The following is a 25,277-nucleotide window of genomic DNA, read 5'->3' as shown; positions in this document are numbered from 1 at the left end:
CTGGTCAGGATATCCACTGCAGTCTTCTTTAGTCTTTTCATTTATTTACTTATTTATTTGGCTTTTTAGGGCCGCACCCGAGGCATAGGGAAGTTCCCAGGCTAGGGGTCGAATCAGAGCTGTAGGTGCTGGCCTACACCACAGCCACAGCAACACAGGATCCTTAACCCACTGAGTGAGGCCAGGGATTGAATCCTCATCCTCATGGATACTAGTGGGGTTCATTACAGCTAAGCCAGGATGGGAATTCCCTTCTTCAGTTTATTTTTAAAGACCTCTAGTTAATCAAAGTCACACTTTCTGGGGAGTTCCCAACGTGGCGCAACGGAGGTGAATCCGACTAGGACCCCTGAGGTTGCAGGTTTAATCCCTGGCCTTGCTCCGTGGGTTAAGGATCCAGCCTTGCTGTAAGCTGTAGTGTAGGTCACAGACACAGCTCAGACCTAGCGTTGCTGTGGCTGTGGTGTAGGCCGGCAGCTACAGCTCCAATTCCACCCCTAGCCTGGGAACCTCCATATGCTGTGGGTGTGGCCGTAAAAACACAAAGACACACCCACAAAAAAAGTCATACTTTCTAGTGCCATTTATCTCTATGTATCTGTCCAATGCCACATGAGTGGCATGTGGAAGTTTTTAGACCAAGGATCGAACCCAAACCACAGCAATGACAATGCCGAATCCTTAACTGCGAGGCCACCTGGGAACTCCTAGTATTTTAGAATTTCATCCGTTGTGTCTTGTAATAGAAAGTGGCATAGAAGCCTAAACTTTCGCACTGCAGCCCTCCTCGTGGTGTAACTATCATGGTCCACTCTTAGATCTGAAAGAGGAGCGCACACCACGGATAAGCTGCAAGCTACTAGTCTCCTCATGTATATAGTACACAGCCCTGCCCAAGGCGAGGATCAAGTGAGGTCACAGGATCAAGTAAGTGGTGAAGGACCGCTTACTTCAAGTGAGGACTGAGAGAGGATCTTATCTGCTAAAGAGATGTCTCCAAACCTTCTGAGAAGCAATGGCAGTTGACCCTTGAACGACCTGTGGATTCAACCAACTGCTGATCGTACAGTACTGAGATAGGTACGCACTGAAAACTGTAAGCGGACCTGTGCGGTTCAAACCTGTGATCGGTCTCCCTCTACTAACAGTACAGTTTAGGGGGCTCGGTTAATAGTGACGCCCTTTTGGAGTTCCTGTCATGGCTGCATGGTTAACAAACCCCACTGATATCCATGAGGACGTGGGTGCGCCCTAAAAAGACAAAAGACCAAAAAAAAAAAAAGAAATAAAAGTGATGCCCTTTCATGTTACCCAGAAAACTGCTTTTTGAAACATTCCTGAGTCCGTGGCCCACCTGATGATCCTCTCTGCCCTACAAAGAAACGACTCCCTCTAAACTTTTCCAGGTTCCATCTGGACCTCACTTACCTATTCTATGGGCACTGGGAGGAATCCCTTTAACTATCACTGCCCATCTTCTGTTGCTTTGCTCTCTGCAGTAAATGGCAGTGAAAATACACATTGTTGCATCTGATATGAGATACACATTAATCCAAACTTCAGGTAACTTGGTGCTGGCCAGCTTTCCCACTCTAAAGTCTCTGCCTGGGGACCCTTATTATGTCTGGAAGGAGACTGCCAATTTCTGGGGTCTGAGGCCTGTCATCTAGTCATGGCTCTCATTTTTGACTAGCTTAGGGACACTTCAGTTCTGTAGAAATAAGAGTAAACACAATTTTTTTTTTCCTGGTCTTTTTAGGGCGGCACCTGCTGCATATGGAGGTTCCCAGGCTAGAGGTCGAGTCAGAGCTATAGCTGCCGGCCTACGCTACAGCAGTGGGGCATCCAAGGTGTGTCTGCAACCTATATCACAGCAACGCCGGATCCTTAAACCCACTGAGTGAGGCCAGGGATCGAACGTGCATCCTCACGGATGCCAGCCAGATTCCCTTCTACCGAGCCACAACAGGAACTCCCACAAAGCTTAAAAGGCAAGAATTTTTAACTTAAACAGATTTTTTTTGGTCATATGGAAATCGCTTTCTTCAACACTTACATGCTAAAAAAACAAAAACAAACAGAAAAAAACCTCTGCCCTCATGGATATTATACACACTCTCTCTGGAAGAAACAGAATCTTTCCTGGCTTGCTTTTCATTAAAATAAATAGTGAGAAAACGAATTTATTTAAATGAAAAGCAAGCCAGGGGAGGTTCTGTTTCTTTTCCAAAGTTTATTCTGTCCCTTCAAAGTTATAATTCCCAGGCAAGGGGTGGCAGTATTGACTGCCCGCCTCATTTTGTTTGTTTGTCTTTTCTAGGGCTGCACCTGTGGCATATGGAGTTTCCCAGGCTAGGGGTCTAATCGAGCTATAGCCGCCAGCCTACACCACAGCCACAGCCGTGTCTTTGACCTACACCACAGCTCACAGCAAAGCTGGATCCTTAACCCACTGAGCAAGGCCAGGGATCGAACCTACAACCTCATGGTTTCTAGTTGGATTCGTTAACCACAGCCACGGCGGGAACTCCACTGCCCTCCTCATTTTGGTTTGGAAGGTTTTTTTCACACTGCCAGCAGAGGCAGAATTCTTCGCATGTGCTCTGTCAGAGATGAAGGTGGGCCTGAAACCTTGCTAGCAGACAAGGGTACTAGCTGAGGTGAGGTAACAAGACCACATTCCCTGAACAGACGTTTTGCAAATCAAAAAGAAAGTAAAAGCTGAGACTATGAGGCTCCCGTGAGACTGAGCTCCTTCTTACCTGTTCTAGACCTGGGCATGTGAACCAGAGCTTTCTTCCGGTAACAGGGTTGTCAGGCAAGGACGGCCCTTTAGACCATAACCCAGGGAGGCCAAGCCCACATCCCATCTTTCTTCCCAGCCTAGAAAAAGGAGGTCAACGGACCAAACAATATGGCCCTCCAACTTATCTGCCTGGCAGAATAACGTTAGGGGTCTGAGGCAGGTCTTGGTCCACCCATAGTTTAGTGAAGAGGCAATTAACAGTAAGGTTAACCTTGAACTGTTTGGGCCTAGTGATTAAAGCCCTGGCTTTTGCTGTGGATGCTCCCACCAAAATCTCAGGCTGTCAGGAATGCATTTTTCTTTCCCTTTGAAATCTTCTCTTACTACGAATGCTTGGGAGTTGCTGTTGTGGCTCAGTGGCAAAGAACCCGACGCGTATCCACAAGGATGCGGGTTCGATCTCTGGCTTCGCTCAGTGGGTTAAGGATCCGGCGTTGCTGTGAGCTGTGGTGTAGGTCGCAGTCATAGCCTGGGAACCTCCATATGCCACACATGTGGCCCTTAAAAAAAATGATAATAATGCTTAATTATGCCTAGTAGTTGTGAACTGGTAGTAATTCCCTCCTGAGTCCTCAGTGTAGGGATCTGCAAAATGGGGACGATTCCTCTTTTACCCTTTACTGGAGGATTCAGTAACTATCTAATGTCTGTGAAAGGACCTCTCTGGCACTTAGCCAGCTCCCATTGCTTCATTTCTGCTCTACTTTCCTGTGGAGGCCAAGCTGGGAAGATAGGAAATGTTTCCCATTGACGTAAAAATGAGCACCCACAACCAGCCCACCAGAACAGGCTGCACCCCCAGAGCTGCGGAAGGGTGGACTGAACATGTGACTTAGCACCCATTAGCTGCCAACAGTATCAGAAGAGATGGTGACAGAATGAATGACATCAGGCACTGAGCAATGCAGCGCAGATCAAATGCCAGGCTGTTCTGGACCGGGGGGCGGAAGCAGGATGGGGGAAGAGAGTCAGCAGGGGGCCAGCCTTGGAATCCCTGGCTCTGGGGGCCCGGGGCTTCTAAAGGCTGTGGGTATGCTCCTTTCTCCATGAATAGGGCCTTTGCTCTAGCCGTGGCTGCCTGGCAGAAGGCTTGCCCTGCAGTCTCACACTGTCAACTGGCTAGACTCCTTAACACTCTGGGTGTGAATTGCGGGCCCCAAATGACTGGAAACATCTGGGCTTCAACCGACACCTAGTCCTCGTTTCCCCTTAAACCAGCTGTTTTCAGCTTCTCAGGTGGTGAGAATGACTCATGCTTCCTTCTACCTCTGTGTTTACCAAATTAGTTTTTATGACTACATTCTACTTTTAAAACAAGAAACAGCTGCTAATTAAAAAGAGTCCCCAGAGGAGTCAAAGCTTGGACCCTGGAGGTACACTGCTGTCCTACCGGCCTCCTGCCCAGGCCTGTACATGTACTGCCAAAGGTTATCCGAAAAGCGTTTTGGTTTTAAGTTCCAATCTTTGGTCCTTGAATTGTTGCTCTTACAGCCGGATCCCTCAGACTTGGTCTCGCTCTAGAGGGTGCCATGGTGATTGTGGTCTGCTCTCAGGCAGCTCCGTACAAAAGAACACCCAGCCCCTGTAAAAGAACTAATGTGTGTACGGGCTCACAAAAGCCAGCAAGGGCACGTTCTCCCTGACAGGCTCACCAGTTCACCACCAGCCCCAGTACCGTCCTTGCTGAGCTTTCTGGCTTGCAGAACATCTCTCGTACCCACTCCTGGGACTGACACGGCTGTAATTCTCAAGGCAGCTTTCCAGCTGATGTTCCAGGGAATCTCCCCTGAAGCCACAGCCTTATGTGCTCATGGAGGCACAGTCCTATAACCAAAGCTCACTACAACACAGCAAAGTTGCTCATCTAGACTTTCTTGGAATTCCCGTCGTGGCGCAGTGGCTAAACGAATCCGACTAGGAACCATGAGGTTGCAGGTTCGGTCCCTGCCCTTGCTCAGTGGGTTAAGAATCCGGCATGGCCGTGAGCTGTGGTGTAGGTTGCAGACGCAGGCTTGGATCCCCGCGTTGCTGTGGCTGTGGCGTAGGCCGGCAGCTCCAGCTCCGATTAGACCCCTAGCCTGGGAACCTCCATATGCCATCGGAGCGGCCCTAGAAAAAGCAAAAAGACAAAAAAAAAAATAGACTCTTTTGGGGAAGCAACAGTTTTAAGCCTTCAGCTGGAGCTGATGACATGGGCTGATGTCCCTGAATTCTTTTCTATTCTCTGCCCTGGATGGTTATCAGACCAAGAAACTTCCTGTTCCTATTGTCTTAGTACTAACACCAACACAACAACAAAATTCCCCAACTCAGTTTTGCAGGGTGACCTTATTCAGAAGTTTGCCAAAGAGCTGCAAGCTGCCCAGCATTTGACATTCTTCTGTTCAAGGGTGCTGCTAGTCCAACTCAGCTGGTGGGCTGCAATATTCTTGGCAACAAAGCCCTGTTTGAAAAGGGGAAGGGAAGTGGGGTTCAGCCAGGAAGTAGCATTAAGAGGTCTGCCTTAAGTGTGCTTATGTCTGCACTTTGGTAGTCCTCAGGACACCACAAAACCCTCCTGCATTCCAGGAAGAAGGACAGCTAAAAGGTTCAGGTTGGTGGATCTTTCAGAGGCAGGCTCTGGTCCCCTCTAGACAAGTTCCTAACACATCAGAGATGGCCGTCTTCCTGGTAGGACTTTAGATCAGCTGTAACATTCCCCCAAAGATTACACAAGCATCATAAGACCGTCACCATGTAAAGACCTCTTCAGCTAAAAGGTTATTTGCTTTTTTCTCAGCAGAAAAAAGCAAATAACTTTATGTTAGTCTTCCCAAACATATGATCCCAAGTCACTGGTTAATGAACACATCTTGTGGCCAAGCTTCAGCAGCCGTCAATGGCAGAGTTCCATGGCAGTCCATGTGGGCTTCTAACCTAAGTCTGAATCCATCATATGCCAAAGAGAAGCTTAGAGCCTTTCCTTCCAGGGCTTTTTGCGGCTGCACCCACGGCACATGGAGCTACTGCTGCCAGCCTATGCCACAGCACAGCAATGTGGGGCCTGAGCCACGTCTTTGACCCACACCACAGCTCACGGCAATGCCGGATCCTTGACCCACCGAGTGAGGCCAGGGACTGAACCCGCATCCTCATGGATACTAGTTGGATTTGTTTCCGCTGTGCATAACAGGAACTCCGAGGGCTCTTGATTTCAACCACCAAGGAGATAAGGTTGCTGAAGTAAGAGGTTAGAAAGGGGCACATCTCATTCATCTTTTGGGCCCAACTAAAGGAAAACCCTAGTCTATGCTCTGAATGTGAAACTGAAAAACTTCAAGACAGTATTGACAAAATTGTCTTAAAAAGCTGTAGTGACAGTGGGGGGAAATTATTGAAAGAATGGCATACACATTTACGTGTATATTCTTCTACAAAGTATGGGGGGGGGGGGGAGTCAGTTCTTTCAACAAAATTTGTTTCTAATATATCTTTACTGGATGTCGAGATAACTAACCTTCCCCCTATCTGACAATAGCTCAGCTTTCCCCCTAACTAGATGGGAACTGAGATAACAGGGCTACCACCTTTGTACAAGGCCCTTGTCCCATGGACAATTTCATTTCCTTCAATAGCTTCCAACTATTGGCTTTTCTATTTACATACATAATCGCTGTATACCAGATTCCTCGAGGATCCTGAATTGCTGAACGCAGGAGAAAGGAACTGTAATAAACAGCACCAAGACCTAAAACGTTGATACCCCTTAAAACCTGGGAGAAACGAGAGATCAAAACACCTTGGACTTGGAGGTCCTGTTGTGGTGCAGCAGAAACATCCGATTAAGAACCACGAGGTTGAGCGTTCCTGGCCTCCATCAGTAGGTTAAGGATCCGCTGCTGTAATGAGCTGCGGTGTAGGTCGGCAGCTACAGATCCGATTTGACCCCTAGCCTGGGAATCTCCATATACAGCATGGGTGTGGCCCTAAAAAGCAAAACAAACAAACAAACAAAACCTTTGACTTAACTCTTAGATTGTGCTATAAGCCCCAGACTTCACTCTTTAAATGAATAAACTTAGATAAGTACCTTGTTTACTGAGCACAAAAGAGACTGTTACTAAGTGAGCCACCTTCCATAGCTTTCTTCCACACTACCTTCCAGCTACATGAAGAATTTTCATTTTATTTTATTTTGTCTGCTTTTTAGGGCCACACCCATGGCCTATGGAAGTTCGCAGGCTAGGGGTGGAATGGGAGCTACACCTGCCAGCCTACACCACAGCCACAGCCAACACCAGATCCGAGCTACGTCTGTGACCTACATTGCAGCTCACGGCAACGCTAGATCCTTAACCCACTAAGTGAGGCCAAGGATTGAACCCAAATCCGCTTGGATCCTAGTCAGGTTCGATTACCACTAAGCCATGAAGGGAATTCTGAGAAAGAATTTTTAGATCAGTTCCAGAAGTTATTCATATTCTTGGAACTTTTCTGTGTGTATGTGTGTGTAGACTTAAGGATATCTCCAGGAAGGGGGGAAAACTGGTATTTTAAGTCAACAGTGCTTTTTATCAGAGGCCAGAAAGTGTTCCTAGAGCCAGACTTCCCTTGCTTACTTTAAAAAAAAAAAAAAAAAAAAAAGGTGGAAAATGGTGAAAACTTCTTCACTGGACAGATACAAGTCTATACAAAATCTAAATCAACTAAAGAATTCTCATGAATCAGGAAGGATATTTAAGTTTAGTAGAATTTTAACAACTAAACTCAATCCCTTACTCTCTCTTAAAGGACAGTACAGTTATTGACTAAAAGACCAGATGGCCTGGGTTCCAGTGCCAACTCTATCACATACTAGCTGGTTAACCTTGAGAAAGGCGCTTGATCTGTACCTAGGTTTCCTCATCTGTAATTTAACAGTACCCACTTCATAAGATTACTTGGAATGTGAAATGTGATCATGTTCAAGTGCTTAGAATAGTGCCTTGCACAGTCACAGGTTCAGAGTCAGAGTATTACAGAGGAACTGCATCACAAATTCATTTACACTTTAACACGAATCCAACTTCCTACCAAAATAAATTAGTTCTTGGAGTACCCATTGTGGCTCAGTGGGTAACAAATCTGACTAGTATCCATGAAGACATGGTTCAATCCCTGGCCCCGCTCAGTGGGTTAAGGATCCAGTGTTTCGAGCTGTGGTGTAGGTCAAAGACTCGGCTCGGATCTGGTGTTGCTGCATCAGTGATGTAGGCAGGCAGCTGCAGCTCCAATTGGACCCCTAGCCTGGGAACCTCCATATGCCACAGGTGTGGCCCTGAAAAGCAAAAAACGAACAAACAAAAAACATTTACCTAGTGTTTAAAAATAAACATTCTTGGGCCGCTCTCGTGGCATATAGAGGTGCCCAGGCTAGGGGTCCAATCAGAGCAGCAGCCGCCAGCCTACAGCAGAGCCACAGCAACGCCAGATCCGAGCCACATCTGCGACCTACACCACAGCTCTTGGCAACGCCGTATCCTTAATCCACTGAGCACGGCCAAGGATCGAACCTGCAACCTCATGGTTCCTAGTCGGATTCGTTAACCACTGAGCCACGAGGGAAATGCCAAAAAATAAACATTCTTTGAATGACATGACTTTTTTTTTGGCCATTCACACAGCACATGGAAGTTTCCACGCCAGGGATTAAATCCAAGCCGCAGCTGTGACCTACATTAAGTCTGTAGCAATGCTAGATCCTTAACCCACTGCACCACAGGGAACTCCCATGAATGACTTGACTTTGTAAACTGAAGTACATCCAGTATTCAACCAAAGAAACAGGAATCTGTTCCAAGGCTGAAGAAAAAAACTATGAGGAATAACAAAAGATGGAACGTTCCTACGAATTTTTTCCAATAGGAATGGGGACTGGGTATGAGTTTTATGCACGTGTTGAATTTAGGAGCTAGGGCTCATTAACTCCCTGCAAAGTAATATGTAATTTCCTGGTAATTATCTATCAATCTTGAAATACTTCAGTTTTAAACAGGGAAAGGAAAACAGGTTAAGGATGAAAATAGATTTTGAAGCAATATCCAAACTGCATTTAATAAAACAGAGGAGAGACTACCATAGCTACTATATACTTAAGAGTTAGTCACTGGAATAAAGGTCTAAAGAAACTGTAGTTTGGAATAGAGCTGAATTTAAAAGCATCGTACATTTGGTGGTTTTTTAGGGCCGCACCCATGGCATATATCCTAGGCTAGGGGTCAAATTGGAGCTGTAGGGGCCGGCCTACACCACAGCCATGGCCACAGCAATGCAGGATCTGAGCCATGTCTGAGACCTACACCACAGCTCACGGCAACACAGGATCCTTAACCCACTGAGCGAGGCTAAGGATGGAACCTGCATCCTCATGGATCTGAGTCAGATTCATTTCCACTGAGCCACGACAGCAACTCCCTAACGCATCATACATTTGATATGACCAAGAAGAATCTTAAAACAAGGCTCCTTAAATAGAAGCTCTATTACCCTGCTACGGTCTTCCAGTAAAGAAGAACTCAGTCTTCCAAGAGAGAAGCTGCCACTTACTAAGCTAGCAGGAATGTGTGAGAAACTCTTGGGGTTAATGAGATAGCTGTTTTAACTAGAAAGACTACACAGGTGGTTCAACAGAATTTACTTGTATATTTTCCATTTTCTGTACTATTTGAAGGCATAGGATAGCTTTGTATTAGCTTTCTACAATACCGTGTTTTAAGTTTATCCAGTAAACTAAGATGCAGTACAACTTTTATACAACTTAGGAGATAAAAAAAAAAAATCTCCACAAGAGAAAGCAACTCAGCAGGCCCTGGTATTAAAACATGTTCTCAGAATAAACAGGTATGCAATTGCATTAAAAGGCAGTTTTCAAATACTTAAATTACATCAAGATACCTTCCAAATACCTGCCTTGTTCAACCAACGCAACAAATTATTTTTTGTTAATAGTGGGGCATGAATTTTTGGTAAATATTGATGGTTTTGCTTTCTTCGTTATCAAAAATCTTTTAAAGTGCTATCAAGCAGCAAATCACATCAGCTCTCTGCTCATGGTGGAGATGCCAGATCCTCATGGTGGCGGTGCAAAACGTGGAATCGTAAAAGCTACAGTTTAACAGTAAGTAGTGCATGAAGAAACAGTAACAAGTGGCCTAAGTACAGAGCTGGACAGAATCAAACCAGTTATGTCTATAATTGCTCAACTGAAAATAATATAGGAACATAAAAAGTAAAGTTTGAGATTAGAATTGGTGTTTAGAATCAAATTTGAGGAATTTCTTGATAAAATATAAATCTTTTTTTTGAAATTAGAAACTATCAATTGATGGAGAGCTAGAGACTTATTAACCCCTTCTGCTCAGATAAGGAAATAAGTGACAAAGTCTCTTGCACTGAAGTTATGTATTTTAACAGCTTTACATGTAATATTCATATATAAAAAACTTTAAGTGCTTTTCTCCAATTTAAAAATCTAAAGAATTCAAAAATAAGGCATTCAATATTTGAAAAAAGTACAGATTTACAAAATGTGTATATTCTGTCATGAAAACTCCACACCAACATTATACACTTGGAAAAAAATACAAACAGGATATATTACAAATTTATGTAAGCAATAACTTAGTTCACACCATGCAATAAAAAGTACATTAATCAAGATACACGAGCTTTTGTAGGTTCTAAACTGAAGGACTTTTTTTTTTCTCTGCAGAATCCTTAAAACCTGTGGCACTTAAAATTTGTTAGCCTTTCTACTGAGAGGTAAATTATACACAACAATGATGAAAAAGATTAACAGACCAGTTGTCTATTATGAATCATTCCAGCTTTGTTCAACAATGGCCGAAACTCTCTTCTCATATTCTCGTTTGTTTTCCTGATAAAGCTGTGCTGCCTGGCTATTGGCTGGACTGTTTGGATTTGGTTCATCCAACAGGGACTAGAAGGAAAGAAAGAAAAGACGTATTTGTAGTTTCCTTTATGTTAACATGGATCAGATATAAGGCACAGAAGTTATACCAAACAATAGAAATTATTCAATGAAGAAAGATATAAATTAGTATATCTTACATATTTTCAGGTCTCAGTACTTTTAGAAATGGCTTAATAAATACAGTGAGAAGTTTCCTGCTGCCAGAAAGCTTGAGCTTTCAAAACAGACAACTCCCAAATGCCTTAAAACCTCTAATTTCAAAAAAATTGGAAAAGATCAATATTCTTCAGCACACTGAAACTTTAACTAGGAAATAAACAGCTTGATTTGGTTAATACACAATTATCTATAAATAGCTTATCAACTAACATTTTGCAAAGTTATACTCTATTATTGCGATACATTTGCAAATGTCTGAGAGTAAGTTGGGTAGGAGTGTACCCTGTTTCCTTAAATCAACAAAAGATATGCACCTACCTAGCAGCAAAGGACTGAAACATGAAGGCTGAAAACAGTGTTTATGAGATGACCCAAATTAAAGCAGAAGTGTGACAGAAAAAAACCTTAAAAAGGTCATAAACCACTACTCCTCTCAAATCCACATGACTGTAACATCCCTCACTTCTCCCTTCCCTGCAATTGTCCTTCAAGGTCAACTCTGAAATATTCTGCCAGAGTACTCCAGTGAATAGTTATATTCATTTGTTTAAAATAGAATTTCTTGGAGTTCCCATTGTGGTGCAGTGGTTAACGAATCCGACTAGGAACCATGAGGTTGCAGGTTCGATCCCTGGCCTTGCTCAGTGGGTTGAGGATCTGGCGTTGCCGTGAGCTATGGTGTAGGTCGCAGACACGGCTCAGATCCTGCGTTGCTGTGGCTCTGGTGTAGGCCGGTGGCTACAGCTCCGACTAGACCCCTAGCCTGGGAACCTCCATATGCCTCGGGAGCAGCCCTAGAAAAGGCAAAAAGACAAAAAAAAAAAAAAAGAATTTCTTGGATGGGGCAACATACTCAATACTTCTCTACATTTGGCAGTTTCTTAAGGTCTCTATGTTTCTTTCTAAACAGTTACCTTTAGCTCTCCCCAAGGAGATTTTTCATTCTTTTCCACAACCTCTGGCTATGCTTTGTGGGCACAAATAACACTTGACCTGTGAGAATATACTTACACAGATCAGGAAAACGACTCTGGATTTGATCCAATGTGGTCACCAACAAAAAAGCAGACCCGTTTCTCTGAAAATCTTGAGTTTCTGTCTGAGCTCTGCCACTGGTTAACTTGGTGCTGGTAAGGTTTGCTCATTTGGCCTTTAAACGATCCTAAAGGAGCCAATTACCTCCCACAGAATCTTGAAAAATTATGATGTATCCTAACACATGCTTACCTGAATTGATGTTAGGATAGAAGATACATCATAAGTTGGACTCCATCGATTCTGAAGGATATCTAAACATATGCTACCATCAGCATACACTGCAAAAACAACACTGAAATTGGTTACATATTAACTTTGTCATAGCCAACAATTTAAGAGACTTTTTTTTTTTTTTTTACCACAAACAGAATGCTTGGCTCAGTCAGAAGTCTTGAGCATTAGTCAATAACTAAAACTTTTTATCTCAGGGGAAAACCAGTTTTAAACTAGACTCTTTTTGTGTGTCTTTTCATTAAGAGGCTGAGTTAAATTTTTTCAACACATACCATATAGCAAATCTTTTTAAATTCTACATTTTGAAATATAGTTCGTGATGGTGGGGGGGGGGAGGGGAACTTATTTGTGACATAGCAGTATCATTCTCAGAAACTGGAAACTACCCTGTGGTCCACAGTGAGGGACTGGCGAAATAATGGTACATTCCCACCACCAGAAATCATGTACACGTACATATGTTGATTAAGGCAGAATGACTGACATTCCCCAATGTAGTACATCAATAAGTTTCCAATCAGTTATACAGGATAATTCCATTTTTTGTAAAGTATTATATATATTTTCATTTGAACTATATGCAGTCACAAAAACATTTTTAAGACTAAATGCCAAAATGCGAGTAGATATCTGTAGATAACAGGATTATGAAGGACCACACTTTGTTTACCTTTTCTTGTACTTTATGATTTGCATTCCTTTCATAATTATAAATCAAGTGATCTGGGAGTTCCTGTTGTGGCGCAGTGGTTAACGAATCCAACTAGGAACCATGAGGTTGCAGGTTCGATCCCTGGCCTTGCTCAGTGGGTTAAGGATCCGGCGTTGCCGTGAGCTGTGGTGTAGGTTGTAGACGCAGCTCAGATCCCATGTTGCTGTGCCTCTGATGTAGGCCGGCAGTGTAGCTCCAATTTGACCCCTGGCCTGGGAACCTCCATATGCTGCGGGAGTGGCCCTAGAAAAAGGCAAAAAAAGACAAAAAACAAAACAAAAAAACAAGGGATCACCATTTTAAAAATCTTTAACATTTGGGAGGCATTCCCCCACCACTGCCCCGAACTGATTTTGTGAGACTATGAACAATGAACATAAATTTTTATCCACTTGACGCATTATGTATTTGTATGATATATTTCAAGAAGTAGAACTGTTGGGTTGACAAAGGATAAATGCATGTAAATGTTACAGATACTGCCAAATTGTGGACAGCTTCATGGAGCAAGCCAGATCACCCTACATCAAAGCAAGATTAAAAGAGAGGCCTTTTGGGGGAGAAGAGGCAAATTACACTGAAGTACTGTCAACTCCAAGGGCTCTATCCTTGGTCCTCTTCCTTCTTACTCTTTACACATCCTTCAGGCAGGCAATTTTACTCATGGCCTCGATCACTATCTCTGTGCTAGATACTTCCAATTATTAGCTTTAGATCAGATTAATGCTCATCTTTAATGCAGAGTGTCATATGGACTAACTGTACATTCCAGAGGCACACCAAATTTAGCAAGTCCAAAGCAAAAATCATCACCTCTGTAAGACCCATAAAAGTATCAATACGGTTTTTAAGTTTTAAACTAGTTAACTATTTTTTTTTTTTTTTTTTAGGGCTGCACTCACACCATATGGAAGTTCCCAGGCTGGGGGTTGAATCAGAACTGCAGCTGCCAGCCTACACCACAGCCATTCAAGATCCTAGCTGCAAATGTGACTTACACCACAGCTCAAGGCAATGCCAGATTTTTAACCCACTGAGTGGGGCCAGGGACCACACCTGTATCCTCATGATCCTAGTTGGGTTCGTTACTGCTAAGCCATGATGGGAACTCCCTGGAAAACTATTTTTAAAAGCCTTAAAAACATACAAACCTTTGATCAGGAAACCCTACTTCTAAAAACCTATTCATGGGTATTTGAGAAGATTTATTTTCAAGAACAAAGTGCTATTTAGAACTGAAATTAGTTGAAAATCACCAAGTAGAGAGTGATTAAATAAATGATAGCAAAGTCATAAACATTTTGCAGCCATTAAGAATGATACAAAAGAATATTTAGTAAGAGAAAATATTCACAGTGTATATAAAAATTACATACAACGTGATCTAAATTTTGTTCTTTTTTTTTTAAAGTGGTGGCACCCATGACATACGGAAGTTCCCAGGCCAGGCGATGAATCTGAGCCGAAGCTATAACCTACACTACAGCTGTGGCAACTCTAGATTCTTTAAACAACTGCGACGGGCTGGGGATTGAACCCATGCCTCTGCAGTAACCAGAGCTGCTGCAGTCAGGTTCTTAACCCACTGCACCACAGCGGGAACTCCTATTTGTATTTTTCACAAGATAAAATTTTTTTTGGCTGCGCCCAAGGCATGTGGAAGTTTCCAGACCAGGGATCAAAAACCTATGCCACAGCAGCGATCTGAGCCACAGCAGTGACAGTGCACGATTCTTAAACCACTGTACCTCAAGAGAACTCTTACAAGCTAAATTTTAAGCTACCTTAAAATTGGTACCTTTCACATTTTGACAAATAAAAAGCTACTACTTTAAAATCAGAAGTTAAAACAAAACTTTACCTCAAATTTGGAACCTGGATAAGGTTCCAGACTACAGAAGTATGGTTAACACTGACATGGGAGCAACATTCAGATGTGAGCCCTAACAATGAGAGGTATGGGCAAGACCTAAAAGGATGAAAACAACTTTTTTCCTCCTATCATTTTCAGAGACTAATAAATCGAGACTTACCATTTGGATGAAACATTTTGGATAAAAACCTAACAGTTGGCGGTTTATTTGGATATTCTTCAGAAAATTCTATTACTAGTTTAAAAGTACCTAGATAGAAAACAAACCAAAATAATTAAAGACAAGCAAAGCTTTTCTATCTCTTTACCAATCAATTCCCAACCCCATGCTAGTTTTGGCACAGTTGCCCAAATATTAATGTCAATTCTGACTTAGCACACAAAACATGGCAAATATACTTCTATTTACATACTGATAACACACAGCATGGGCAAGTACTTGGGGATACAAGCGCTTAACATGTGCTAGTAGTGGGAACAACTGTCCTATTTTTGGAAGGCAACTTTGCCCTAGCTACCAAAATATTACATGCTCATTTGAGTAACTACAAATAATTTGTTATAGCTTAGAAGGGACTGCCAAATGATTGTGAGGGGGGTGACTACATATGACAAAGAACTCAGACTGGAAGCGTGGCCACTAGGGTGAAAGGTCTGTTCTGTCCCCATACCAATCCTTTCACTTAAACATGCTAAGATGAGTAAACGTTAGTATAACTGCCTACTCTTGGTTATAGACCCATATGGTACATTTTGGTCAGTTTAAATCATTATTTCACAGTCAAAAAAGACACAGGCATTTAAAAAAAATCACGCACTTATACAAAGTCAGTCTGTTCAGAGTGTGCACGAAGAAGAGCACTCAAGCTGAATTCCAAATCTATTTCACAGAAATAAGCACCATCGAAAAGCTGTTTGCCTTTCTTGACTTCTTGTTTTTCTTTATTTTTTTTTTAAGGCCACACCCGCAGTATCCTTTTTTGACTTCTTTTGATTTTACTCACTATCCACAGTCCTTTTATTTTGAGGAAATCCATCTGAAGGTTGGAGTGTTACTCAAACTACACCGACATACTCAGTAAGTTGAGACTTACTCCTAACGAAGTTAGTACAAGTTTAAACCATTCCGGGGTCTCTACATTCAGCAATGCAGTTTAAAAAAACAAAACCAAACCCATTTTTCAACTTTGAGTCTATTTTTTTCTGGCCATGCCCACTGCACGTGGAAGTTCCAAAGCCAGGGATCAAACCTGCGCCACAGCAGTGAACCAAGCCAATGCAGTGACAACGCCAGATCCTTAACCCACTGTGCCACAAGGGAATGCCTCAACCTAAATTCTAAATTCATGACTTCAGTCTACCAAAATTAGAGGCTTGCATTTAGTCAAACAGTTAATCACATTCTGATATATTAATAGAAGTACTATGAAATGTACGATTCATTAGCAAAGATAGACTTACACCTATTTTCTTTATATACACACACACACATATATATATAACTTTTTTTTTTGGCCTTTTTTAGAGCCACACCTGCGGCATATGGAAATTCCCAGGGTAAGGGTCGAATTGGAGCTGCAGCTGCTGGCCTACGCCACGGCAACGCCAGATCCGAGCCTCTTCTGTCACCTACACCACAGCTCAAGGCAACCGCAGGATCTCAAACCCACTGAGCAAGGATGGGACTGAACCCACATCCTCGTGGATACTAGTCGGATTTGTTTCCACTGTGCCACAATGGGAACTTCTACCTATTTGTATAGTTTACATTTTAATTTTAATTACAAAAATGTACAATGTAAAAAATTTCAGGCCAACACAAATATGAAAGTTTTTTTAAAGGTTCTTTTCTTCTGTTATGGGGTTTCAGAACCCCTTTACATCCTTACTTCCAGCCATGCCACGCTTCCAATGCAAAGTCACTACACGTGAAGCTGGGAAAAGATGCATATAACAGCATACCATTTTATGGTATTTCCATAAAAATAATTGAAAAATATTGGCTCTATAATTAATAACCAGCTTGCACAAATTCCCAAAATTGTTAAACAATCTATTTTCACAACTGGTACAAACTGCCTCCATGGGCTATTACTATCAATATTTGTTATAACAGAAATTATAACTCAAGGAAATCTTAAAATATTTGCTCATTAACAACTGTAAACTCATCACATGTTAACCTAAGTAACATGTAATGAAAATAACTATGTCCCCACCTCCCCAGAGTTAGTGGCAAGTGGAGCATTGTTTCACCATTTTGCAAATCCCTTAAGTGATTAGCTTAATAGAAGACAGCTGCATTCTATTCTCTTTGCTCCTGCATTCACTCTGTTGCAACTTACGGTTTTGGTTAAGGTAATGGAGACAATCAGGCCTCACACAAATATGTAAATAAAAAAGGAAGAAGTATTTGCATAGCCTTTTCAGATAATTGTAGATATTCTTTTTTGATATTACACCAAAGAAATGGTAGGTTTTTAAAGTTAGCTGCACTGTAAAATCTGAAACCATATAAACTCTTTGCATCAGTTATGTTAACAACTGCTGCACAGTGCATATACCTTTTATCTATAATTTCCTACTATTAGACATTGGCCATTTGGAAAATATTATTTCACTGAGTTATACAAACCTAAGTGTTGCCATATTTCATTTTACATGCCATCAAAAAAAATCACACCCACACAAAAAATCACAATAGGTAAAACCATCAACTGACCTCAACAAAGATTTAGCTATTATTGGGAAGCCATCATTTTATCCACAGCAATAAATACTGTCAGTCACTTTTCTTGACCCAACAGCTCATTTTGGTAACTTTTGAGACTGTGTCTGCCAAATACGGACTCGAATCTAAATAACCACAGTCTGTCAGTCATTCTTTCAAGCAAGAATGTCCCACAAAAAGAGCAGTAGTTCAAGCTGCACTTCAAACAATTGCAGAAGTGCTTTCCCTCCGGATAAGCATCATACTTTGCTATGGAAGAGAAGTGCTTTATGCATACTTCCCACTTCATGATGCAGAACAGTAAAAAGATACATGCTCAAGGGTCAGAATTTAGTAATATTAATAACTCCCACTTTTTCATCAGATATTTTGAAGTGAAATTGGCATCTTTTAAAATGCCAAAAATACAGTAACTTCCAATACAATCCGGTGCCAGTGCCTTGATATGTGCCAAGGTGCTAAGTCACGTAGGTCCAGTTTTAGCCACTTTTGTATCATCAGTGCAAATGTTAATAATGACTTAGTATTGGTATGAAGACAGTTTTGATTATACCAAACCCCTAAAAGGGACTCAGGGTCTTTAAAGGAATTATGGACCACCTTCGAGAATCCTCTGGTATTGAGTAAAAAGCTGAGCTCCTTGAGTACCTCTCTTCAATTCCCTACCTCCCATCTAGAGGTAACTACTGATGAGTGTGCTATATAACCCTTTAACCACGCTCACACTTGGGTGTATTTAGTGAAAACGTGGTATTAAAACATACATTCTGCAACCTTTTTATCTCCTCAGACATACACCCAGATCTACCTCATTCTTTAATAAAAGCATAATATTCTAGAGTCTAGATATACCGTAATTTGCCTGATCATTTCCCCTACTGAACATTCGGGTCGTCTCCTTAAAAACACTTCGACAATCAGTATTTCTACAAATATCTTTGATGGGTTAATTCTGAAGCCATTTTTAATAAAACAAATCTGTTTAACAATTTTTAAAAATCTATGCTGTAATTAGGGAAACTCTAAGTCTCTGGTTTTGATTTTAATATGAGAAATTCAACTTCTTTTTTTTTAAAGGCCCGTAGGCATACAGAAATTCCCCAGCTAGAGGGTGAATTAGAGCTGCAGCTGCTGGCCTACACCACAGCCACAGCAACTCGGGATCCAAGCCACATCTGTGACTTACACCTCAGCTCACGGCAAGGCCAGAACCTTAACCCAATGAAGGAGGCCAGGGATTAAGCTGGCATCCTCCTGAATACTAGTTGGGTTCATAACCTGCTGAGCCACAATGGGAACTCTGAGAAGTTCAACTATTAATACATATTAGAACAAGTCTCCATTTTCCTGGCTCTTGGAGAAAATACTAAATTTAAGACTCAAAAGATTCTGCAGAATGTAACCATTGCTGGGTGTTTAATGCTAGCTGTATGTGAAGCTACTGGCAGCTATGTAGGATTAGCACCTGATCAATATACATAAAGTTTAAAAAGCATGATTATCTTTCTGATATTTACCACAGGGACACCTTTCATATGCTACAGTGCCATTTAAACTTAAACTAGTCTCAACATAGACCCCACCACTTAGGCTTAGACTTCTACAGCCAAATAAAAAATTGAGGAGTTCCTGTCATGGTGCAGTGGAAACAAAACTGACTAGGAATCATGAGGTTGCAGGTTCGATCCCTGGCCTCATGGATCTCATCGAACTCCGTGGGTTAAGGATCTGCATTGCTGGGAGCTGTGGCGTAGGTTGGCAGATGCAGCTCAAATCCTGCTTTGCTGCAGCTACGGCTGTGGCCAAGGCCAGAGCCTACAGCTCCGGTTTGACCCCTAGCCTGGGAACCTCCATATGTCAAGGATGTGGTCCTAAAAAGCAAAAAAAGAAAAAAAAAAGAATTAAGGAGGGAACTAGCAATCAAACTGATCAAGTGGATGTGGGAAGAAAGTCCTTTCTAAACTATAAATTCTTAGTAGTAGTATTACTTAGTTTTACTTTCACCTATTAACAATAGAAAATAGTCTTAAGTAGATAGGTTGGTGTTACAATTTCCTATTTAAAAGCAGTCTCTTAATACTATAGAAAACACTGAGGATAACTTACCATCTTCAAAGGGTGTCCCTTCTGGTCTGAAAACAAGAAGATTTCAGATTAAAAGAAGTTTTTCACTCTGCTTTTTCCTGATATTCAAGAGTGGAAAGGTAAAAACTCAAGAGAGCAAAGGGCTCATTGTGATGGTTTGTGGAGTTTTTAAGTTATTGTTAATTTAATACCCTGGATTTTTACAGATGTACACATAAAAGGTAACTCACGACCTTCATTTTCAAAGTTTTCCTTTTACACTGGCTTTACAAGAAACAAACTAAAAAGCCCACAAATTTTCACACAAAAAGAATTCAGTCCATAAGTAACAACACTTTTGCAAAAATATGTGTATTCTTTTTTGTCCTCTCATTTTTCTTCTATTTCTGGCCAGGTCCACAGCATGTGGAAGTTCTGGGGCCAGGGATCGAACCTGCGCCAAAGCAGTGACAACACCAGATCCTTAACCTGCTGAGCCACAGGGGAACATCAGTAAATGTATGTATTCTTAAGAGAAAATGCTACTTTCAATTTACATCAGTAAGATAGAAATAAATAAATACCCCTTATATTAAGATAACTATGACCCTTTAGTTTAAGTGTCCTACTTTGCAAAGGAGCAACAGCTCTTGTTCACATGGGCTCGATTTATCTGATGTCGTCAAGAGAGCCAGTTTCTTCTGCTCAAATCTTTTCCTTGCTGCCATATCCCAGTTTTGTCTTTCCTAAGCAGCAACATTAATGATTACTAACAAGGCACATTCAGGATCTCAAAGCAGCCTGTTAAAAGCGTGAATTTAATACAGTCACTTTACTTTAGAAGGGGGAACTACACTTATTTTCTACTAGTCTTCTAACGTAGACTCTCATAACTGATTCAATGGCAACTGGGAATTCTGTTTATGAAAGTATCCCTTTAAAGGCCAAACGGAACACCCATGGACTCTATAACATCTACTTTGAGAAACAAACTCTTTTTAAAATAGTGCAAAGCCCTATTTTAAAAAGAGCAAAAGAAAAGATCCAGTTCAGGATAACCAAAGAAAAAACATAAGGAAATTTTAAATTAAAAAACACGTATGCAATATATACTACATGTAAAATGGAGGAGTGCTCCCCTGAAGGGTCCATTCAGTTATTGCACACTGGGCTGTCAGACAGTTTTCATTTAAATTCTTGCCAAGGTGGAAGTTCTCAGTATTTTGGGTTCCAAGCCTTTTTACCATTTTAGTAGAATGAAAGAATGAACACTTGCTTGGTTCATTTTACAACAAATAATTTCTCTTTCTCCTTTAGTCTCAGATGGTATTTTTATCAAGTAAAACCCAAAATGATTACAGTCATAAATTTTATGTAATGCCAAAACTCTTTATCAGAACTTTTTTTTTTTTTACCTCGCAGTTTCTTTAAGACCCGTGCTTCCACCTCAGTTCCCTCTTCCTATTGGTACATATTCACTTTTCTTAAAACAATCTCCACACCTACCATTTGTTATTTCTTTCAACTCACCCAAATATAACTGCATTCCACTGCATGATGTTGTTTTCAGATGGTGCGCCACTGACACCCACAGGTGGGTCCTCTTGCAATCTGGAAATCCAGAGCAGAGATTTTAAAAGTTGAACATTAACACCATTAAGAAGTCCAAACAGAACACCTATGGACTCTATAACATCTACTTTGAGAAACAAACTAAATCCATTTCCTTGTTCCTGTGCTGAGCTGGAATAAACCATATGACTTAAAAAAAAACAACCACAATCAGATATATACTTATTAAATACCTCTCTAGATTATGTAAAATCCCAAAGGGATTCCATCTCTCTCCAAATATCACCAAAGATATCTCTTCAAGAAGTGCTTTCTCCCAAAAATAAATAAAAACCTTAAGAGAAAAAAAAATATTTTTACAGAACCATCAATTTTGCTGCTGTAAACATACCAAGACTTCAGTCCTAACCACCAATACTTGAACATGGCCACCAAACCACCCCCCAAAGCTACCCCCCCCCAAATAAAAACCCAACTCAGTATAAAAACTAAATGACTAAAAACACTCATATACTAGTTTTTTTTTGTTTTTTTTTTTTGTCTTTTGTTGTTGTTGTTATTGTTGTTGCTATTTCTTGGGCCGCTCCCGCGGCATATGGAGGTTCCCAGGCTAGGGGTCGAATCGGAGCTGTAGCCACGGGCCTACGCCAGAGCCGCAGCAACACGGGATCCGAGCCACGTCTGCAACCTACACCACAGCTCCCGGCAACGCCGGATCATTAACCCACTGAGCAAGGGCAGGGACCGAACCCGCAAACTCATGGTTCCTAGTCGGATTCGTTAACCACTGCGCCACGACGGGAACTCCGAGAATACTAGTTTTAAGCGGAATCACTTTATCCGATTTGCTTCAATTAACAGTAACTTTTAGGAGTTCCCGTCGTGACGCAGTGGTTAACGAATCCGACTAGGAACCATGAGGTTGCGGGTTTGGTCCCTGCCCTTGCTCAGTGGGTTAACGATCTGGCGTTGCCGGGAGCTGTGGTGTAGGTTGCAGACGTGGCTCGGATCCCGTGTTGCTGCGGCTCTGGCGTAGGCCCGTGGCTACAGCTCCGATTCGACCCCTAGCCTGGGAACCTCCATATGCCGCGGGAGCAGCCCAAGAAATAGCTAAAAAGACAAAAAAAAAAAAAACAATAGCTTTTAAAGTAATCAAAGCTTCCGTTAGGTTTTCATTGGTCCCTAATTTAAAAGTTCTGCATCAATACTAAACCCACCTCTCAGATCAAGAGACATTAATACAAAACTACTTTCGAGTATCTGTCATAGTCAAATTCTTGTAACCAAGGACCATTGGAAAACTACGCAAGGTGCCAAGCGTACAATTTAAAATTAAGCAGAGAATTGCAGTGACCATCCAGGGTAACACAGGCCACAAACTCCAAGTTTTATTATTTGAATTTTACTCACGGGAGCTAATTTGAAAATACTCTTTTCAAGCTGGAGAAGACTAGATTTGCACCAAAAAGAGCACCTCATTCTAGAGACTTTCATCTCAATAAAGAAATAAATGCTACATTTTATGTATACATAGCGACTGCCATGTAATATGATACTTGAAATTAGTTTCCCCCCAAATGGCTCTTTTTAGTCAACCTCAAGCAGAATACAGATGACCATGGATATGCTGCCTGACAGCCGTCCACTAAAGATAAAGGCTAAATTACAAATACATTCAATGATAAACTGGCCAAAGCCCCAAACAATGGCTTCCAAGGGCCTCACCTAAGGGTTTACAATGGTTGAGAGGTTACTTCCTGAATAAGTTTTTACACTAAATATTTTGTCTCGATCGGGGTGGGTCTCCCAGAAACCCACTTAAAAATGTGCAGAGGAGGGCAATGCTAAGTCTTCTCCATCCTTTTTCTCCCCCTACCTCCAGGTATTGAATTAAAGGCAACAAAACTGAAGTCACTTCCTCCTCACTCATGCCAACACCTCCTTACACAACCCAGTTTTACAAAAGGAGGCCCAGGGAGTATCAGGTTAGCGCCAGACTCAAGGAAGGCATTTTTCCAGACTTTGAGGCTATAGATAGGGCTTTATACACCAGGCCACAGAGCTGAGTTCCAGAAGGCACTGGCAGCCGCCGTTGCCAGCCCTGCGTCCCAGGTCTCTACGCCAGTTCTCAAGGTCTTTTCAGGCGAGCGGGGAAGAGTCGGGTTTCAGAGGATGGGTTAACAACCTCCGGCCCTCGCGCATCAGATCCCACCCTCGCTGAAGAATGGCAGGGGGTGTGTGTGTCTGCGTGAGCGTGTGGCGGGGGGGGGGGGGGAGGGGGGCAAGGTGGTCGCCCCAACCCTGGCCCTCGGAGGAGACCGCAGGCCCATCCAACAAAGCTAATTAGTGCAGCTACCGGGGGAAAGGTTTCTCAAGCGCTCGCTTTTAGGGCAGTGAGGGGGCACCACAAAGTACAGCGGTGGGTGATGAGGTTTGGACGCCAGGATGAGGCATCAGGCAACTGGCCCAAGTGGACAACAGGGAATCCTAGGACAGCCAAAGCCATCTTCTTACTTCTTCCGGGGGGAGGGGAGTGGTGAGGGGATATCGAAATTTCTTACGTCGAAGGAGTGAACAAGCAAGGCTGACGGACTGCGAAGAGGGGCTAGGAGTGGGCTTCCGTCAATCCCGGAGGGCCCACAGCGGCCCTCTTAGGGTCATGAGGGGAAGGTGTCCCGGATCCCCGCCCTGCAACCCCGCAGCTTGGGGAGGAGCCGTCATTCGGGTGAAGATGAAGGCCCTTACCGCTTGAAATCTCGCATAAGTCTCCTCCGGGCCGGGGTCGACATGCTCCCCAGCTGCCCCGCGGTCAGTCCGAAAGAAAAGAGTCCCGCACAGCCCCCCCACCCCCCGGCGCGGCGGCCGAATCACTGTGGGTCACCGCCGCCGCCGAGGCTGCACAAACAACCCTGCAATGACGTCTCCCTCCGCCGCCTCCAGATCCCTCCGCCCTCCGCCGGTACCATGAAGTGAGGGGTTGGGGAGAAGGGGGTGGGAGGTAGGAGAGCTCTTTATGGGAGCCTTTCAGTAGGGACCCTATCCATTTTGGTTTCCTTAACTAGTCGACCAGTTATTGTGCTCTGTGCTCCGACTGGAGATTGCAGATCAGGAGATACTGAAACCGAAACACCAACTCGTATCCCCCTCTTTCACTAGCTTAGGCTCGACCGGGTGGGGAGAGAGGGACGTATCCGGGGCCAGAGATTTCAGGGAAAGGAGGTGGGATGACGCAAGATCACGTGACTACCGGCGGCGTTGTCAACAATCCACCCCTGAGGGGGAGGGGACGAAGTATCTAGAACCACGTGTCCCTATGACGTGATTAGAACGGGTCACGTGAGAGCGTCGCCGGGATCTGAGTTTCAGCCAGGTTTTTGAACCGGGTGGTTAAATTGATGGGGCTCAGGGTGGATATACACCTTTATTACTTATGTCTCTGGTTTCTCTCATTAACAGCAATCAATGATGTGTCGGAAGCACTAGTTTGCTGTGTTTCTTAACTGTCTAAAACAGAGCCCCAAATAATTTGGATATCCCCACTGGTTGATTCAATGGCTTATCAAATATGGTATGTGGGGGAAGAGTGAAGGGACCTCCTTTTTTCTCATTGTTGAATGCTCAGGCTCCTAGCAAGTAAAATCCCTTGAAATGCTTCCTTAGGACCACCAAAATAGTCTGCATATACACTGCAGTGGGTTTCCAGGATTGGAAATTCTGGGTAGAGATAAAAGAACGGGTGTACAGGGTTTCCCTGGTGGTGGAATGGTTAAGGACTCAGCACTCTCATTGCTGTGGCTCCGGACCTTGGTGTGCCCCAGGGGTGGTCAAAAAAAAAAAAAAAAAGTGTACAGATTGTCTAATGTTGCTTTATTATCACTGTGGAATTACAGAATTTTGTTTTCCTTAATGGGTGTGCTCTCATGTGAGGATTTGTGTCACAGTCCATGGATTTAGCTAGCATGGAGTATGGTTTTATTTGTCAAGAAATGTAGGGGTTTGATCTCAAGAGTTTATCCATTTATAGTTGGTGTCAAAGAAATCTAAAAGTATGATCAGATCTGGGGGATACTGCAGACATGGATGGGAGATTGTATCTAGAGACTGGTAACTTATTTCACGTTTTTTTAGTGTAGCAAG

The 25,277-nt window shown here is 42.7% G+C and overlaps 1 protein-coding gene across 1 annotated transcript; it reads right to left on the bottom strand.

Annotated features, from left to right (window-relative positions):
• Positions 1–9,443: 9,443 nt before the first annotated feature.
• Positions 9,444–24,328, bottom strand: UBE2B (ubiquitin conjugating enzyme E2 B). Its single transcript, XM_047778636.1, has 6 exons — positions 23,886–24,328; positions 21,099–21,179; positions 19,611–19,636; positions 14,934–15,023; positions 12,144–12,232; positions 9,444–10,763 (listed from the first exon to the last, which is right to left on the bottom strand). The coding sequence occupies exons 1-6, from the start codon at positions 23,927–23,929 to the stop codon at positions 10,635–10,637; spliced, it is 459 nt and encodes a 152-aa protein (XP_047634592.1). The 5' UTR covers positions 23,930–24,328; the 3' UTR covers positions 9,444–10,634.
• Between the last annotated feature and the right edge of the window lie 949 nt (positions 24,329–25,277).

Source organism: Phacochoerus africanus, chromosome 4, assembly GCF_016906955.1.
Source record: "Phacochoerus africanus isolate WHEZ1 chromosome 4, ROS_Pafr_v1, whole genome shotgun sequence".
Classification (NCBI taxonomy): domain Eukaryota; kingdom Metazoa; phylum Chordata; class Mammalia; order Artiodactyla; family Suidae; genus Phacochoerus; species Phacochoerus africanus.
Note: the sequence above shows the minus strand (reverse complement) of the source record. Positions and strands in the feature narration are given on the sequence as shown.